We start from the raw sequence: 18,297 nt of genomic DNA on the forward strand, positions 1-18,297 counted from the left end.
CTGGCAACAACAATAGTCACGCCCGGCCATGCGAGATGCCTACAATGCTGCTTCTTAAATACCTCGAAGTGAAAATACCGCTGAGGTCATGAGGGCTCAGGAAAACAAATCTCGAATGCAGCAGGTTAAAAATAGAGAGAGGCCGTGCACAGCAAAGGAGCAGGGAGAAGGGAAAAGGAGCAGGGAGAAGGGAAAAGGAGCAGGGAGAAGGGAAAAGGAGCAGGGAGAAGGGAAAAGGAGCAGGGAGAAGGGAAAAGGAGCAGGGAGAAGGGAAAAGGAGCAGGGAGAAGGGAAAAGGAGCAGGGAGAAGGGAAAAGGAGCGATTGCAAGATTCACCTGTGCTCTTACCCAGCTGGGGGAAGAGGCAACATTAACCTCGAAAGCGCGTTTCCCTGCGGAGGGAAGGACGCGGAGAAGCAGCGACCCAGCCGGGCTGAAGGCCACACGCCACGCGGGCACTCGGCAGTAGCCAACACCCGAACGTTAACGCTCGGGCGATGACGTTCGAACCCCCCAAAGGCAAAGGCAGCTACTCGCCCCCATCATTCCCACCACCGGTTCGAGCTCGGATGCTTGATCCCGCTCTGCGGTGGAGGAGCAGCGCTCGGATGCTGCCTCTGCCGCCAGCTGCGCTGGGGAGGGAGGCAGCCGTCTCCAGCAGAGGTGAGCTAACAAGCAGTGAAAAACTACGGGTGTTCTTTGCCAAAAAAAAAGAAAAAAACATTAATGTGTTTTGGAAAAGAAAACCCACATTCGTTAGCTACAGGACAAACGCTGGGGTCTACGGGAAGCAAAGGAAGTTCTCGCCGCTGCACCCCGGCCAGTCGGGTCATCAGCCAAGCCACAGGCAAGTGCCTGAGCAAACTGAGCAGCTCTTGTCAGGCCAGGAGGGAGGCAGCCCTGCCCCCGGCTGCCCAACGCGCCCCCTGCCCCCGCGCCAGCCCTGCAGACCTCCTGTGATCTGACCCAGCTCACACCCCAGGCAGAAATTCATGCAGCTCCCGGGAGCGGAGAACGTTCTGCTAGGATGAGTGTGCACCCAGGTGGCCCGCAGAAGGCTCCAGCCCCAACCTGACAGACCCAGGAAGGAGCAGAAACGGACCAACAAATGCTCTTAAGCCTTCAGCACGGGGTCCCACGACCCTGACCATCCGCTGCCTCCCCACCCCAAACCAAGCACCGCGTAGCTGCCAACCAGCAGGCACCTCACTGAGGACCAGCTGAGAGCTGGCAATGTCTCTCCTGCTTTCAGCATGCAGATGACAAGGGGAGACCTACAGAAGGAACAGAAGAGACTGTGGGGATGGAGAACTGAACAGTAATTCATAAGAACTTGCTTCTCTTCTTGTCTTGTACCATTTCTCCCTGAAAACATCCAGACTTCAGGCGCTGGCATTAAACACTGCCCCAAAGGCAGCCAGCTACCTGAAGAGCAATTGAAAAAGAAAAGGAAGTTACATTCCCAGAATTCACCAAGCCCTGTGCAACACCCAGGAGGGCAGCTCAGTAATCAAAAACATTCCTGAGGAGTTCTCCTCCAGGTTATCTCCTGCACCAAAAGGTCAGCCTGTTCACAACAACTTGTTTAAGCAGCTGCTGAGGAGCAAGGGGGAAGGGGAGGCTGGTGCAACCGCAAGTAAAACACTCTTGAACAGGCGCAGGAACACAACCGCTCCCTCGGTGACCAACAGACGCTCCAGAGTCGTTCTCAAGTCAGGGTGACGAGCAGCAGCAGGCTGCCCCTGCGGCGCAGCGTGTCATTAAGAAGAGACGGAGTAAGGAAATCTCAAATCAACCTCTCCCTTCTCGGCTGACCCTCACCTCAAGTTCAGCACTGCTCTGAGAACCTCTCAAATCCGCTCTGCGGCACGGGGGGCGAGTTTGCAGCGCTGGCACCCACCCCCAGCGCCACAGCAAACGCACACAGGAGCTGCTGTGCCAGCAGCAAAGCTTGGAAAACACCCTCCGAAACGAGTACTGCCAAGTTTGACACAGGACTGGTCGCCTAAAAGGATGAAGTTCATCACATGCAAGAGGATGAGGTGGACGGACACGAGCGGCAACCCGACAAGGAGACTCTAGTTCACCTCGTGTCACCGGCCAACATCCCGGGCTGAGCAGCAGGCCAGGAATCGCTGGGTGCCCACCCACAAAGTCGACTCTTTCGCAGGAAGAATCACAGCAGAAAAGGCTGCAGCGAAGGGAGAGCCAGTTCTTCACGTGGACCTGCACGTACCAAAGCAGTCACAGGAGTTTTTCATCTGAAGCCACTCAATCCAAAGCCCATCTTCCTTGCCAGCAAGAAAAGGCCTATTGCAGAGTTAAAACTTGGGTTATGGGATAACAGCTCGTCTGCACACACACACACACACACACAGGAGCAGGGAGAGGCAGCGATGGGTGGGGGAGCCTGAACAACACCTGACTCAACTCCTCCCGGGCCCATCAGCCCCGTAAGGCCCGTCTCCACAGGCCCAGAGGAGCACAACGGCAGGCGGGAAGCCACGCTGCAGCCGCACAGGAAGGCCACCCTGCTGGAGCCTCTTGCAGGGCTGTCCCAGGAGCGCCCCAGCACCCAGGCACGAAACCCCTCCGGATGAGTTCGACCCGTACACCAGACGGCCATGCCATCGTTCAGAGGGACCTCAAGGGGAGTCTTGTACCTTCGAGGCAGCTCTCCCTCCTCCCAGTGCCACAGCCCCAGGGGTCACTGTGATCCTTCCTCCCCACTCTCCTTAGAGAAGCCGGGGGAGGGCTTAAGTTTGGGGGGATTTGTTGTTGGTTTTAAACAAAGTAAGGTGAGGAAACTGTTAGATTGGTTGGGGTCACACTTACACCGAGGAGCTGCGGCGTCCAGACGGACGGTGCGTTCCGTCAGGGTCATGCTCCCCTGACCACTAAGAAGCCACACAGGATGAACTCTGCGAGTTGGGCCAATGCTTCTAAGATTTCTAATTCTGGATGAAAACAAAGATCCAGAGTTCTGCAGTTACACGGCTGTCTGCTCTTCTAGATGACATTCTGCGGGCCTACAAACCTTCAAGATCACCCAAACACTGACACCTTCAGCCAGCCACTGAAGTCTTTTGCAAGCCACCACACGCTGTAGCATGCCCGCGTAAAGAACGCTGCTGCCCCACGTACCTCTGCACGGCAGTCAGAAACGGTTTGCTACCGCACGGACCGAGGCTCCAACTGCAAGCTTACGAAGCCAACCTTTAATTTGCTACTTAACAGGCAGCGAACATGAAGAATGCTAAACAGGCACGATACGACCACCGTGCGCCACGCCAGGAACGTAGCGTGCTGCTGCAGTCCCCGGGCAGGAGTCCTGCCGAGAGCCCCCGTGAGCTGGAACCACGAGGGTCAGGCTGTGCCATCAGAAGGGGACGGCACCCACAGCGGCTGCGGCACTGCCAGGAGGAACGCAGCAGCCGCTGAGCACACCGCACGGCTGGAGCTGGCGGAGCCGCCTGCAGGCGCTGGAAGGAGACAAAATACTGCAAGGCTTAGCCAGCAGGCGCAGAGGGGGTTCAGCCAGCAAGTGACGACGTTGCAGCAGAGGATGGGGTCCCCCTAAGCTCCCTTTGAGGGGGAAGAACGGTTACCCGTACAGCCAACAGCTACCTGCACAGCCAGAGTTCAGAGCACAACGCCTCTCACCCGGGAACACTTAAATCAACCCGCGCTTGGTCACAGGAACCACGCCACCACCAGCGGTGGCAACCCTTCCCTCACTAGACTGGCCAGCTCAGACGTGCCGCCTGGGGAGAAACGCACCCCCAGAGCTACCCCCTGCTGAAGGGCAGAGCCGCTGGGACGCACGGCTGACCAGCTCCAGGCGCCCGCCCGCTCGGTAGGAACGACAGCAGGACGTGGCGCTGCTAACGCTGTTCCAACAGCTCACCAAAAACCGCGAAGCACAATCGACGGGCAAGAAGTACACACGGCAAAAACACCAAAGAGCTGCCCCTGGTGCCACGTTCTTTGACACGGAGGCAAAGCTGAACAGAGTATTTCGGATTAGGCTGCAATGTCTCGCACTCCATCAATCACCTTCTGTGTTCAAGAGTCTTGAAATTACTGTGAATATCACTAGCAGGTCCGAAGCGATCTCGAGTAAAGCAAAACTCTGCTCAAGAATTCAGATCAGAACACACGGGCGAGCGGGGACGCGCTGGGAAACCCAACCATTCTCTTCTCTAGAAGCAAATGATGGAATATTTCGTGTTGGAGGGCACCTCGGGTGATCACCCAGTCCACCCCCCTGCCCCGCTCAACGCCGTGCCAGCTCCTGCACGCTGCTCAGGGCACTGTCTGGTCATCTCCAGGGACAGACTCCACCACCGCTCCGGCCAACTTGCTCCAGTGCTTGCCACCCTCACAGCAAGCAGCGTTTTCTCATGATTAGTTTAATTTTCCCGTACTTTGATGTGACATGTGCCCTCTGACCTTCCACTGGGCACCACTGAGAAGACTCTGACTTCATCTCCTTTACTTCCCCACCAATGGGTATCTGAACACACCGATAAGACTCCCTCTGCCCCCGCCCAAGCCTTCCCTTCTCCCAGGTAAGCAATCCCAGCTCGCTCAGGCTCTCCTCGCTAACCGATACTCCAATCCCCCTTCATCGGGCTCACTCACCGTGACTTCCCTGTACTGGGGAGCCCAGAACTGGCCGCAGCACCCAGGTGCAACCCCACCGGTGCTGAGGGGAAGGATCCCCTCCCTCGACCTGCTGGCAACGCTCAACCAAACGCAGCGCAGGACGCCGCTGACCTCCCTTGCTGCAAGGGTACGGTGTTGGTTCACGTTCAGCTTGACGTCAACCAGAACACCCAACTCTCAAGATCCTTCCCACAAAGCTGCTTTCCAGCAGTTTGTCCCCAGCACGTACCGGTGCACAGGGTTATTCCTCCCCAAGGCGGGGGGACTCCCAGGAGGATCACAGGACCCCCCCAAGGGTGACAGCAACAGAAGTTAAAGCTCAGTGGAAGTGTTTTTTGGGGGAAGTCGGGTGAAGTCCAGTGTGAGATCAATGACTACCTGAAGGATGCGGACGCGTTGCTTCAACAAACGCATTTCTAACCACCAACGTGCGCGCGCTGCCCAAGAGAGACGTGGGCAAACCCCAGCACGAGCTGGGAGAACGGCCTACGGGCTTGCTCCAGCCACTTCGTGAATATCCCACTTCCAAAAAAATGTATTATTTATGGGCTCTCCATTCAACGTAATCAGATACGCTCTCTAACAGATGCAACACATGATCCCCAGACGTGAACGCAGCAACATTTTGTGCTGGTACAAACTCACGGTGTCAGATTAACGCTCAAAGGTGACCACGCAGGGTGTGATTAAGGCACCAGTACCAGGAATCCAGATCCAGGTTCACCGTTTCATCAAGCTGTGGCTTAGGTCATCCTATGGGAGAGGCCACACCAGCATCAGCGAGGAGGTCAGTGTTAAAACCCCCTCTTCTAACTCTGGAGGATTTGGGGTCGTTTGCAGCCTCAAGCCATGTAACAACAGACAGGGCTTACAGAGCAACCCCAAAAGAGCCACACCAGTACAAGGAAGGGACAAGAGTACGGATCAAACCAAAAATTATCATATTCCTCTCAGATTTCCAGGATAAGCAACTGACTTTCCTACATCCTTTTTTCCAGTCGATACCTCACAGGCGAGTTAGGACGTACGACTTGGAGAGCCAAAATGCAACTGCTTCAAATCAAGCGTCGTGCCCCAGAACATTACCAAGCTGCCCGAGGAAAGGAGGAACGTTTGCACCCCTGCTGTGAAACTTCATTCCAATTTACAGCTTTTTTTTTTTTCCAAGCCAATTCTATCTCACCACCAGAACTGGTTTAGAGCTACCCTTCTCGTTTGATATGCTCCTCCGTAGTGCCTAAACCTCTTCAAAAGGTAGAAATAGGACCTTCTTGGTTTCAGAGCTAACCCTCTGCATTTACAACTTCATTACCACATGCAGAGCACGTGGTACGAGTGCTCTGGAAGAGAAGCCCGCTACTGTGCTTACACAGCCTCAGCCTACAATTCCCCAAGTCAGAGCTATTCAGAAGTTACAGAAAACAGAAGTAGATGAGATGATGAACTGCAACATATTTCTCTTTGCAGCCACAGGCTGCAAAGTGAGTAGCTCCTTCACAAGCTGTAAACAAAACTGAAATCTATTTTCTGGGTAGTGTTGTCTGGAAACGGCGCTAGAGAGGATGCAGTTACTCTTAGTCCCACTCACACGAGAGATCCTGCCAGCTCCTCCAGCAAGGACTTCCAGGATCCCAAGACCTGCTTCCACAGACACTTTGCCCTGTTTTTTGCTCCAGGCTCTGCGGGCAGAGAGGGCCAGGAGCTTCTGCTGATGGTCACCGCGTTGCCTTCATCTACAGAAGCTGTCATTTACCTCATTACAAGGTCCTGACCCCTGCGAGGGGGGTTATGGCGAGCGGCAGAAGTCCCTGCGCGCAGCTGCCCGTCCCGAGGGCCTGCCTGCAGCCAGCAGCGAGGCGCTTGCCAGCGCCCAGCTCCGGGCGGAGGCACAGGCGGCTCAGAGCAGGCAGCCTTGTCCCTCCCTCCGGGTCTCCAGAGCCCCCCAAGACCGGGCAAGCGACCGTCCACGGGCACGTTCTGGCACGCTCGATATGGAGGAGCAAAGCGCCTTGGGAAAGCTTTGCTCTCACTTCCCCGAGATGGAGAAAGAGTAAATGACCCCCAAAAGAAAAGGGTACTGAACAGCAGGCGATGGCAGCAGTAAAAAGTGGGCACCGTGCTCCCTGCTCCCTTGCAGTATGGAGCTTGCTCCAAGAACTAAACCAAGCCAGAGAGAAGGTTTCCAACACATTGCAGAGTAAGAAACCCCTCACTACGTCAGATTTCCCACCCTACAACCGGTAAATGCCACAGACGCAGCAGCCGCCTTCAGAACCGACTGCCTCCCTCCCGTCATTTCACCAAACTGCCGTTCAGCTCGAGCTCCGACCACATCCCACCGCCTGCAAAGAACGTGCTCAGAAGGAAGCTGAAGCTGCAGGAAAACTTCTCTCCTGGGCACAGAGCAGGACAAAAGCTGGCAGGATCAGCGAGGCACGAGCACCAGCACTCTTCCTTCACGCCGACCTTAGCGAAGCACCCTTGGCTATCTTGAGCTGCCTGCTCCGGAAGGGAGGGACACCAGCACAGGAGCAAGCCTCGGGGTTTTACCGAGATCTGTAGTGAGGCAGCCAGGAAAGGCAGAAACCAGCAGATTTCTGCATTTGCAGTGAAATGCTGTGCAGAAGGTACGGGGGGAAGAAGGAGAAAAACAGGAGGGTTTTCAGTGAGTGTCAGACCAGCGCCAGCATTTCTAGGGAGCCATACGTGGCAGGGGCGTCAGTGTGCCCTTCGCCTCCAAGCACACCCACTATCTATCTCCAGGGATTTTCAGAAGAGTGAATTTTTAGGAGCAAGATAGCCGGAGCTGCCATAGTGCAGTGGCTAAAAATTCAAAAGAAAAAAAATAAATAAACATCAACTGGGACTAGAAGATTCCTCACTCGAAAAACGGATCAGGGAAAAAAGGCGAAGATGCTGAAAGGTGAGCAGGACGGGGCTGTCAGCAAGGCCCCTCACGCAGCAGCAGCAGGCTGCTGTAGGTGCTCTTCACCTCTGGAAGCAGACGCCGAGTTGTGTCTCGGTTTCTCACCGCCCTGACCAGCACGAGCGATGCGGAGCCCTGCCTGTCCCTGTGGATGGATTCAGCTCTGCGCTGACACTATATATGGCTGTAGCTTTCACAGCCCACGTTCAGAAAGGGCCCGGATAGAGACAGGAAAGGTCTCGATGTTCCAGGCATAAATCAAGGGGAGGATCTACCCTCACCGGGTCCCGTGCCAGACCCTGACAGGACTTCATTTTCCAGCCACTAGTTCCTGCTAAGGGAGCTTGGCCATTTGCCGTCATGACCAGCAAAAAGAGAAATCAGAAATAGCCAACGAGGTGAACCGAAAAGCATCGTTTTACAGATCATTCCTGCGGCCGAGCGCCGAACGGGCCGACACCACTTCGGCCCAAAGCTCACGGGGAGGGGCTCCTGCGAGACGGCAGGACCACAGCCCCCAGCGGCGCTGCCACTTCGAGATCTTCGCAAAATCTTCCCCGCTGGGTTGACTAACCTTCAGCCAAACGGCGCCAGGAGCTCTGACCCACGCCTGGCACTGCTCTAGGGGCAGGCAAACCGGCTCACCGGGAGCCAGAGGAGGGAACCGCACGCTCTGACAGCGGCCTCGCTCGCCCTGCTGCCCGACAGACGCTCCGACGGCCTTCCCGACGTGCGACTAGTTACCGAGACCCAGGAACTCCAATCTCTGCCCCGTAACTCAAAGAAAACCGAGCAACAGCTACTCTGAGACCTCCATATACCTAAAAGCATTTTAACGATACATTAAGAAGCCCGTGTAGATTGTGCCCACTGACCCAACTCCTCGCTTAGCCAGCGTCCAGAGGAACTTAAGACACGGGCTGACACAGGCTTTACTATAAATACGGATTTACCTTTTGCCAACATTGGCAAATACATGAAACAAGCATTGCTCAGCCTGAACAGGGGTCCCTTTTCTTTTTGGCATGTTTAGAAATAAACTGGGTTCCAGGGTACCATCTGATTACACAGTACCTGTTTCAAGCTCTAAAGAAACGCACTTTAGCAGAAACCGAAGTACAGAGCACCTGCCGCAATCCACGAGAGAACGTGGAGAAAACAGCAAGGAAGGGAAAGGAGAGAAGATGCCAGGGCTCTGAAGTTACATTTCGATACCAACCGTTTGCTTTCAGCACTAGCTCCCAGGTTCAAAATCCACTGTTGGGCTTGTGCACTCTTTTCTACCGTACTCCCGGCTTCAGTGTCATGGTTAGAGCTTTATAACCACCAGTTTGATCCAGAAGCTGGCTAGGCACGCTGATGAGACCAGCAGACTTTTGACAGCCACTTCTGTCGGCTCCGTACAGTCCCATACGCTAACACCACCGCGAGACACCACCGGAGGAACGTGCTCTCGGCCAAAGCACACGGACACACGCTTTACCTGCGTACTGCACGAGAAACATGGCAAGGTGCTGATCCCATTTCAGTATTTCAGCCAGCTCCGCCGCTCCCACAGCTCGTTTATTTGTTTAAAAGACGGGAGTCCCGGGCTGAGCCCCTGCGCTCAGCGCAGCTCCACGCAAGCCCCCCAGCTCCAGCTCCGAGCACGTCGAACTGCCACCGCGGTGCCCCGCGGGCGGGCAGCGACGACCCGGGCATCGGGAGCACAGGTTGGGGCAGGAGCTGGCAAACAGGGGCTGCACGTGGCACCATCAGTCTGCAGTGACTGACAGCGAGGGGTGGAGGCGGACGAGCAGGTGGAGGAGCGCCGAGCAGCGAGTACATCCGAATCCGCAAGGGATTTCGTAGCGCGATGCTTTGAAGCGCTGGCACGCGGTTAAATGAACCCTGTTTGCATGCCTGGGATGAGTTGCCTTTGCACAGAAAGATTAAGCTCTGGTAATCCTCGACAGCAAGAGGCACGCCGCTCGCCCCCCTTCACTCTGGAAGCTCGTGCTCAAATGAAGCGTTACCTTCAGACAAGCTAATGGTTCCAGCAGGGCACTGCGGGAAAAAAAACAGACAAGAAAGAGAGACACCACAGTCCCTTTCTTCCTTGACCCTGCAAACACGGCGCTCAGCACTCCCTGCAGTGCCCTCCAGCCAGTGGCACGTTGTCACAAATACGGACACCCACAGCAGCCAAAGCGCAGAGGTTTATCGCGCGGGAGCTGCGCCGCTGGCTTGCCGCGGTGACCCAAACCCAAGGAAAACAGTTCCCCAGCGGCGTGCGCGCGGCCATGCCCGTGCACCCCAGCACAGCCCCAGCCGCTCGGGCGCGTCGGCTTCCCCACGGGCAGCCCTCTGCAGCCCCCCCCCCAAAGCAGCCGCCGCGCCGAATGACGGCGGAGAGGTTTCGGGGCGCTCACGCGGCTCTGGGAAACCACCCGCCCGCTCGGCAAATGCCTGGAAATCGTTCTGCAGCGACGCTGGGGTGTACGGGGTGCGGGGAGCAGCTCGTCCTCCACTGCCCGGGGTGCGGAGCAGGCGGCTCCAGGCTCCGAGGGGACGTGCCCAAGCCCAGGCAGCGCATCGGTCGCATCCCTCCCCGTCCTGCCAACCTCCCCCACAGCACGCCCGCAGAGCAAGACCTGCCGCTTCATAGCAAACGCTCAAAGGCTCACTTTTTCAGAAATAGGTTGTTGAAAGGCTAGGAGGAGAAACCAGTCAGGAAAAGGGACACAGGACTAACCGCACAGACCTCCCGGGGCAAAAAAAAAAAAAAAAAAAAAGGGAAGAAAAGAGGAAAAAAAAAGAGGGAAGTCCCAAAGAAAACCCCGGCAGAGCCAGCAATCAGGATCATTGGAAAATCCTAGTCCAAAAATCTGGACCGAGGGGCGAGTGCTGCCCCCCGGACGAGAGCCTCGCAGAGGGGCAGCACCCGCGCGAGGACCTGAACGGCTTCGGCTCGGCCGAGAGCAGAGCAGCTGGGCAGGCACCGCTCTGGGGTTGGCACCGCAGGAATGCCAGCAGAAAAGTTGGGGATTAGAGGAGAAATCTCACACCATCTTTGGAAGGTGCGCAGAATGCCTCTCTAGCAACACCTTATCTTTGAAATTAGTCGGAGATTGAACTTCACCCCTTCTACGAGCTCAAGTCACCCATACCAAAAACATGACCTTAAACCAAGAAACCTGACCTTCCAGCAGCGCAGACAGGGCTTTCAACAACTCAGCACAGGGGGCTTTCTAATTAGACACTACCAAATCCCCCAAACAAAACCTTAAGAAGCAGAAAAACCAACCAGACGGCTTCCAGAGCAGGAAAGGCACGAAAAGCTGGAGTCAGATGGAACGCAGGTTTTCTGGACAAACCCCTACCCCAGGCTGCCTGAGCATTTTATCCGTCGTCTCATGGCTCTGCTGCAATGTTCTGAAGGCCGGAAAAACACAGTGTTTAATTATCATAGCTGTGCAAGTGAAGTACAGGGGAGCTAGAAAGCCTGTGGGCTAACGAGCAATCTGTCCAAGGACTAACATGTTTGTGTACAAACTAAAGAACAAAAGCGTTTCTACACAGCATGATCTGAAGAGATGTTGCTGTTCACAGCTCGACCTTGCCCACACCAAAATATGAGCAAAACAATTAAGACAGTAGGAAACACATAGAGAAGCTCGAGTACAATGCTTGAGGAACCAAATAAACGCGTGCACACACGTATATACATGAATCGTAGGCAAGAGACCTTTCCGAAGCGGGGCTGTGGGCGAGTTACAGCCCACTGGCAGCTGTGGCTACCGGTGTGAGCGCGGCTGAGCCCAACAGCACTTCCCACGTACGGTCTGGCTGCAGCAGAACGGATCCCGCAGGAGCTGAGTTACACGGGGCTGAGCCTGCCCAGCGCTCAGAAAAGAGAGAACACAACCAGTTACACCCAACCAGTTACACCCAGCGGGTGAAAAGCTGCCGCCACCTTCTTCCCCCATCCCCCTTTTTGCAAGCCCACCGCTCCCGGAGCCTCAGGAGCGGCCTGCGGAAGGGCCAGCCGGTTCGGTAACGCCCCCACATGCAACTCGCTTCTCCCTCCCTCTCGCACTGCCTTGTGCCATTTTAATTACGGCTGAACCCAAAAGGTAGCCCGGAGACTTCCCCCGCAGCACAAAACCTTCCCAAACAGCCTCCCCGCCACCCAAACGGCCACCGGAGCACCGGGGACAGCCCCGCCAGCACCAGCTCTCTCGATGCTCGGAAGATTCCCGCACGGGTGGGGAAGACAGGGCTGTCCGCACCGGCCGGGAGGCCAACAGCCAGCGGCGGCGGCTGCCCCCTGCGCGGCGAGGGGCCCGGGAGGGACGAGCCGGTTTGGCCCAGCGAGCCCAGCCGAGAGGCGGCAGGAGAAAGCCCCGGGCGGAGGCGGGTGGCAGCACCCGCTGTCGCCCCTCCGCTTTACAAGCGGGAGGAACGTGACAGGAGAGAGCCGCAGAACCAGAGCGCACGCCGGGCCCGTCGCCCCGCTCCCCACGGCCCTCCCCCGGCGGCAGCCCCGGGCCGCGGGCGCCGCAGGCCTGCCCCTGCCCGGGGCCCGAGCCGCCATTCGGCCGCTCCCGACCGGGTTCTCCCGGGGCTGGGCCAGGCCGGGCCGCGCCGCCCGGACACAGCGAGGCCCAGAGCCCCCCCCGAACCGCCCCCCGGCCCGGCCCGGCCCGGCCCGGCCCCGCACTCACCGCCCGACCCGCGCCCGGCGCCGCCGCAGCCGCCGTCCGCGAACATCCGCCCCGCCTCCCGGCCCCTCCGCGGCCGCCCATTGGCTGCTGCCTGGAGAGGGGGCGGGGCGCTGCGCGCACGGCACGCCGGGAAGGTGGCGGTCTCGGCGGGCGCTGTGGCCTGCGGTCCCGGGGCGGCGGCCCCGCGGGCACCGGGCGCCCCTCGGTGCGGGGCCCCGGCCTCTCCCCCTCAGCCGTTCCCCCGCGTCCCTCTGGGCCCGCCGCCGTCCCGGCAGTGCCATTCTTCCCCCCCCCCAACCCTGGCGCCGTGTCCCGCCTTCTGCGGCCCCCAGCGCACCCCCGGCCCCGCGGCAGCCCCCGCCGTCTCCTGGAGAGCTGCGGCCGCCCGCCCCTGTCCTCGCCCCGGGCACAGCTCCGTGTCCCCGGGCGGAGGGGCTGGTATAGGCCTTGCTGCCCACCGCCGCACCCTGGCTGCAGCCCCCCCCCCCCCCCCCGCCCCCACTCCCCCCCCAGCCCCGGGTCAGCAGGAGCAGAGGACAGGCTGGCAGAAACGCGGTTTATTCAGCGGCAGGGCAGCCAGCTCTTCGCCTTCCCTTCTGTTTTTGTTTTCCACCTTGGGGCAGGATTATTCTCCTCACCCCGTGGCCTCAGGTTCATCCAGCCGCGCTCCTGCGGCCTCCCTGGAGCGCCTGGGCGACGCGGGGGGCTCCGTACCCGCTCTGCGTGGCGGGAGCGGGGGGGCAGGTGGTCTCTGGGAGGAGCGACGAAAGCAGGCACGGTCTCACGAGGAAGGGCTGCGGGTCCCTGCTATCCCAGCGGGATCTAGAGGGTTTTATCCAGGAATGGAGCCCTGACTATGAGCAACGAGCCCCCCTTCCAGCCCGAGGCTTGGAGAGAGAGGAGACGCAGTCAGCGCCGCGGCAGGTCCTCTGTTCCCACCCGCACAAGAGCGTGGCAGAAGTGTCTCCTCTCCCATCCGAGCCACCACCCCGTGTCTCTGGGGCACCGAGGAGGCTGCCTGAGCCGTGACCCTCGCTGTGGACGGGGACACCGTGGTCACTACAGGGCTCCTGCTCCCGTTGCTCGCTCCGTTCCAGACCTGCGGCCTCGTCTGGTTCTGTGCCCGGGCACAAACGCTGCCGGCGGCTGGGCCCTCTCTGGCGCCGTGGGCAGCAGAACCGCGGCCGAGGCGGCAGCCAGCGAGCTCGGGAAGCAGCAAGAGGCCCCCGTGGAGAGCGTCTGCGCTCACACTGGGCACCCGCCGCGGGAAACACGGCGGAGGGAGGCGGGGGGCGGCTTCGGCACTGTCAGGGGCTCAGAGAGGACAGGGCGGCTTCGCAAAGCAACAGCCGGTGGAGCTCAGGCTTCACCGAGAACGGGCAGCAAACACGTTGCACAGACAGATGGTGTGTGGATCCCCAGAACTGGCTCGGACTGGATCCACCCACTGGATCCACCCACGAGGCACCAGCCCACCCACAGAGCCAGGACTGCTCTCTGGAGGCCTTCCCTAGGCCCGTTCTGCGCCGTACGGCTACGAGCGGCGTCTGCTCGGCGATGTTTGGTCTCGGGCCTCTCCCAGGCAGAGCTGAATGCCACAGGGGGCCCGTCAGTTTGGGGGTTTTTTAAAGGCACTTTTCCATTTCCCTCTCACTGTGGGACGGGTTCTGGACGCCCGCTGGGCATGGCCTTGAGCCTCCGTGTCTGCCGGTGGGGCAAGTGACAGAGGCAGAAACACCTGCTGGTTCACACACCCCCTCGTTTTCAGGGTGGGGTACGTTCTTAGCTAAGAAACCTCTTTTAAGGGAAATATTCTTGCCACGAGGATTCAAAGGCCATGATTTTATGAGAAGCACTTAAAGATCGCCACAGCCTCCGGCAGGGTCAGCCGTCTGGCCACCGCTGCGGCCTGGCAGGGCGTGTGGCAGCGCTCCCGTGGTGTCAGGCAGCGATGAGGGACCCACACCCAGCCCTGCGGCCCCGGTGGGGCAAAGCACCCCGTGCCGGGGGTTTTCCCTGGCTCCGAGGCAGCCGCAGCTCCGCGGCCGGCCGGTCACTCATTAACTCGCTTTACAGCCCAGGCCAAACAGCGACGGCGCGGCCCGCGCTGCCCCGCACCGCCGCCAGCCGCGCCAGCCCCCGAGGAGCAGCGGGAGCCCCCTCTGCGTCCCCCGTGCCACGGCCGAGACCCCAGACCCGTACCCCTGCGGTGGGCACAGCCCGGAGCGGGGACAGCCCTGGCTGCGGGTGCGATGGGGGACGGCCCGGGCTGCAGCCGTAGGGTCACAAGTTCGGCTCAGGAGGGGCAGCGACCGGGGGCGGCGGTGGTCGGGGCAGGTTTAGGACACGCACCCACCTCCCAGGCTCTGCCGCCCGGAGCCCCTGCCCCGGCCACGGGCGCCTGGGGGTTGTCGCCCAGAGAGCTGGTGCTGCAGGCAGAGGGGAGGGCAGGGGGATCCCAGACCTGGGCAGGGGGGCGCCGGGCAGCGACGGGTGAAGGATCACAAGCTGTGGAGCGAGTGCCGAGGGCTTGGCCCCAGGAGACGCGAGGCTGCCCTTGCTGAGGGTCTCCAGGCCAAGTCTAACGTGTGCCGCGCGCCTGCACGCCGGGGCTGGGGCAAACCGGGCCGTGCTGCGGGGCTGGGGCCGTGCCGACGTCTGGGAATTAGCATCCAGGTCGGTCCCACCTCGTCTGGGGTCTCCTCCGCAGCCGGTGGGCCCTGAGTTCGCGGTCGCGAGGCAGGAGAGGAGCTGGGAGGCCGGCGACTGCCGCTCCTTCCCGTGTCAGTCCTGCAGCTGGAGGCAGGACACGGTGGGGAGCGCCTTGGTGCCTCTGCCGGGGAAGCGGCGGCCGTTCCTCAGCTGAAGGAGGACTCTCCTCTTCACGCCCGCAGCCAGCTGGGAGAGCTGCAGCCGCACGTCCTTCTGCCAGTAGGAGTAGAGCAGGGGGTTCAGGAGGGAGTTGCCCAGCCCCAGCAGCCAGAGCTTCTCGACGACTTGGTCGGGGAAGCACTCGGAGCAGACGATCTGGCCGATGCTGGCGATGAAGAACGGCAGCCAGGACAGCGTGAAGCACCCGATGAGCACGGCGACGGTGCGCATGGCCTTCATGTCGCTGGTGGGGCGGGGTGGGGGGCAGCCCCCCGCCTGCTCCACCTCCTGGATGTGCTGCACGTGCACGGAGGCGATTTTCAGGATGTCGCAGTAGAGGTAAATGAAGAGGAAGAGCGCCGGGAGGAAGCCGATGCAGAAGACGGCGAGCATGTAGGCAGGGTGGAAGACCCCGAAGAAGGAGCACTTTTTATCGCTGGAGAACTTCTGGAAGCCTGGCGTGAAGACGGGGAGGAAGCCGATGATGGCGGCAACCAGCCAGAGCCCCACCAAGCGCACCCCGACCCGCAGGCCCGTCACCCGCTGGACGTAGTGGAAAGGCTTCCTGATGGCCAAGTGCCTGTCGCAGGCGACCAGGATGAGGGACAGGATAGAGGCAGCGGAAGAGGCGGTCACGAAAGCCATCCTCAGGGCGCAGAAGATCTGGGGAGGACGGAAGGGCTGGGAAAACTCGTCCATCACCAGGCCCACGACGGTGAAGCCGACTATGGCATCTGCCACGGCGAGATTCAGGATGAAATAGAGCCCCTTGGAGCCGCTCTTCTGGAGGAGGCGAAGGAGAGCGACGGCCACCAGCGCGTTGGCAGTGATGATGAGCGCGGCCAGCACAGCCAGGATGGTTCCCAGGGCTGAGCTAGCCATGGCGGCCCCCCGCGGGGCGCAGCCCAAGGGCGGCGCGTCCCCACGAGGGTTCTAGGGCATCCCTCACCTGGGGCTTCTCGGCGGCCGGGCAGCAGCGAGCGCCGCCCCCCGCTCTCCGGTGGTGCCCTGGGTGTCCTGGCGTCTCCCAGGCTGGGGAGCAGAGCTCTGCCGAGCCGCTGCCTGCCCGGAGGGACCGGCGCGCTCACCGCACCCGCTGTGCCCACGGAGGTCCCTCCCCTCCAGCCGCGTTTCCAGACAACCCTGGAGCAGGGCGGGGGGGGGGGGGTGAGCGGCGAGCGCCTGGGCAGGAACCCGCCACGATGGCGCACGGGGCGGTGGACATCTCCCGGCGGAGCCGGTGCCCTGCGCTGAGACGGGTGCTGGGCGCCGGGAACGAGCCAAGAGGGTTCCCAACGCCCGGCCCCGCGGGTGCCACAGCTCCTGGGGGGTCACTGCCAGCGCCGGGGCTGCCCCTTCCCGCAGGGACCGACACCGGTCCCTTGGAGCAGCCGCCCCGTAACGGCGACCCGGTTATAACGGGGCAAAGCGCTGACAGGAGGCGTCTGCGAAAGTACAGGCGGAGAAAACGTCTGCCGGCCTGGGAGAGCGCAACGGCCCCGACAAGTGCCGCTGGGAGCCCGGGGCACCTCGCTAAGCCCAAACCCAGGGAACTGCTGTAACCCCCAGGGCGAGGAAACCGCCGTGACCTACAAAGGGGCCTCCGCAGCAAGCAGGAGTCAGGAGCGGCTGTTCCGGGAGCTGCCGTCCTCTGCCCGCTTACGGATCCTCCTAAAAGTAACCGGCTACCTGCCCAAAACGAGCCCCTCTCTCTCCGAGAGCCCCCCCCGCTCCTCTGTGCGATCCCTCAGACCGGCTGGGGACGCCTGGCTGACTCCAGGCTCCGAGACGTGGATCATCTCCAACGAGAGGCTTCGCCCGTCATCGGCTGACCTCGCTCCTGGGAGCAGCGTAATGAACCGCACCGTAATCCTCCCAACGAGAGATATGTTCTTGCTACTGACACTATAAAAAAGAAAAAACCACCACGGGCACACCCTTGCTTTGCTGATCAGAAGCGCATTCACCAGGTGACCCACAGTAACTCCTAACAGAGACGTTCGCGGACACAGAGCCTCCGCGCCCCCGCGCGTTACAGAGCCCTACGAACCCTCCGCCGCCTCCTTGCACCCCCGCAGGGTGGGTAACCCCCGCGGGCCGTGCCGGCAACTGCTCCATCCCTTAAACAAAGTGCCGTGAGCCGCATCTCCTGCCTCCTGAGCCGGAAAAAATCTGAGCTGCCGGGAAACGGGGCAGCTTCGAGCCTTCCTCTGTCAAACAGTAACCTGGGGAGCGGGGAGAGGCTGCCAGCGGGGCCCAGCGTGGGACGTGGCCAGGGGGCAGGGCACGGGCACTGGTGGGGAGGAAGGACGCGGCGGACACGGGGATTGTGGCCGCTCTGGATGGGGCTGGGGAGCGGGGAAGCCCTTTTTGGGTCTGCAGGTGGCCACGGGAAGGGCTCCGGTGGCCTTACACCCTTACACCTCCTCCTCTTGTTTGCCCACTGGGAGAGCCTTAGCCCTGGTGGGGGGAGGAGGGCCCGAACCCCGCGGCATGCGATGCAGGCGGAGGGGAGGTGGGCAAAGCACCAGCACCCACCGGAGCCGGTGCCTCCCCGCCAGCGCGTCCCTGCCCCGTCCCACAGGCAGCGCTGGGGTGGCTCGCTGGGGTGGCTCCCCCGTCCCACCTCAGCAGCACGGAGCAGGAACCTTCACAGCGCCGTGGCTCAGCACTGGCGATGCCCAAGTCGTGAGACCGCAGCTGGTTCGGGAGCTGGCGGGGATTCCCCCTCCCCGCCGTGCCGCGTCGTGGCTGTACCTCACCGCACCCCTCCGCAGCTGCCCACCGCCCGCTTTCCCGGGTACGACCCCAAATACCTCAAATCACGGCCCTTATTAGACCCCAACAGGCATTTCCCTTTCGCCCTGCCTCCGCCTGGCGCCTTGCATGGCTTTGGTAAAGGACTGAACCGAAAGCCTTTCGGAAACCCAGCCGGCCCAGCCGAACTCCAGCGTCCTGGTCCACCTCCCCGCGAGGCGTATGAACCCTGCGCGCTTCCAATCCACTGCTCCCCGTTTCTGGCAGCTTGCAAGCAGAGTGTAACCCCCAAAACGACCCGCCCAGCCTACCGAGCCTGGCCCTGCGGTCACACCCCGGTCCCAGGCGTGATTTCCACCCACGAGCCCA

The 18,297-nt window shown here is 60.6% G+C and overlaps 1 protein-coding gene across 1 annotated transcript; it reads right to left on the reverse strand.

The window, feature by feature from the left end:
• Positions 1-15,084: 15,084 nt before the first annotated feature.
• GPR119 (G protein-coupled receptor 119) lies at positions 15,085-16,053 on the reverse strand. The gene has a single exon (XM_009946570.2). It carries the CDS (start codon positions 16,051-16,053, stop codon positions 15,085-15,087), a length of 969 nt encoding a protein of 322 aa, XP_009944872.2.
• Positions 16,054-18,297: the final 2,244 nt, after the last annotated feature.

The sequence above is a fragment of the Leptosomus discolor genome, chromosome 9 (genome assembly GCF_034619465.1).
Source record: "Leptosomus discolor isolate bLepDis1 chromosome 9, bLepDis1.hap2, whole genome shotgun sequence".
In the NCBI taxonomy this organism is placed as follows: domain Eukaryota; kingdom Metazoa; phylum Chordata; class Aves; order Leptosomiformes; family Leptosomidae; genus Leptosomus; species Leptosomus discolor.

Excerpts from the sequence above, each read along its gene's own strand:
- GPR119 (XM_009946570.2), bottom strand. The coding sequence starts at position 16,053 with ATGGCTAGCTCAGCCCTGGGAACCATCCTGGCTGTGCTGGCCGCGCTC.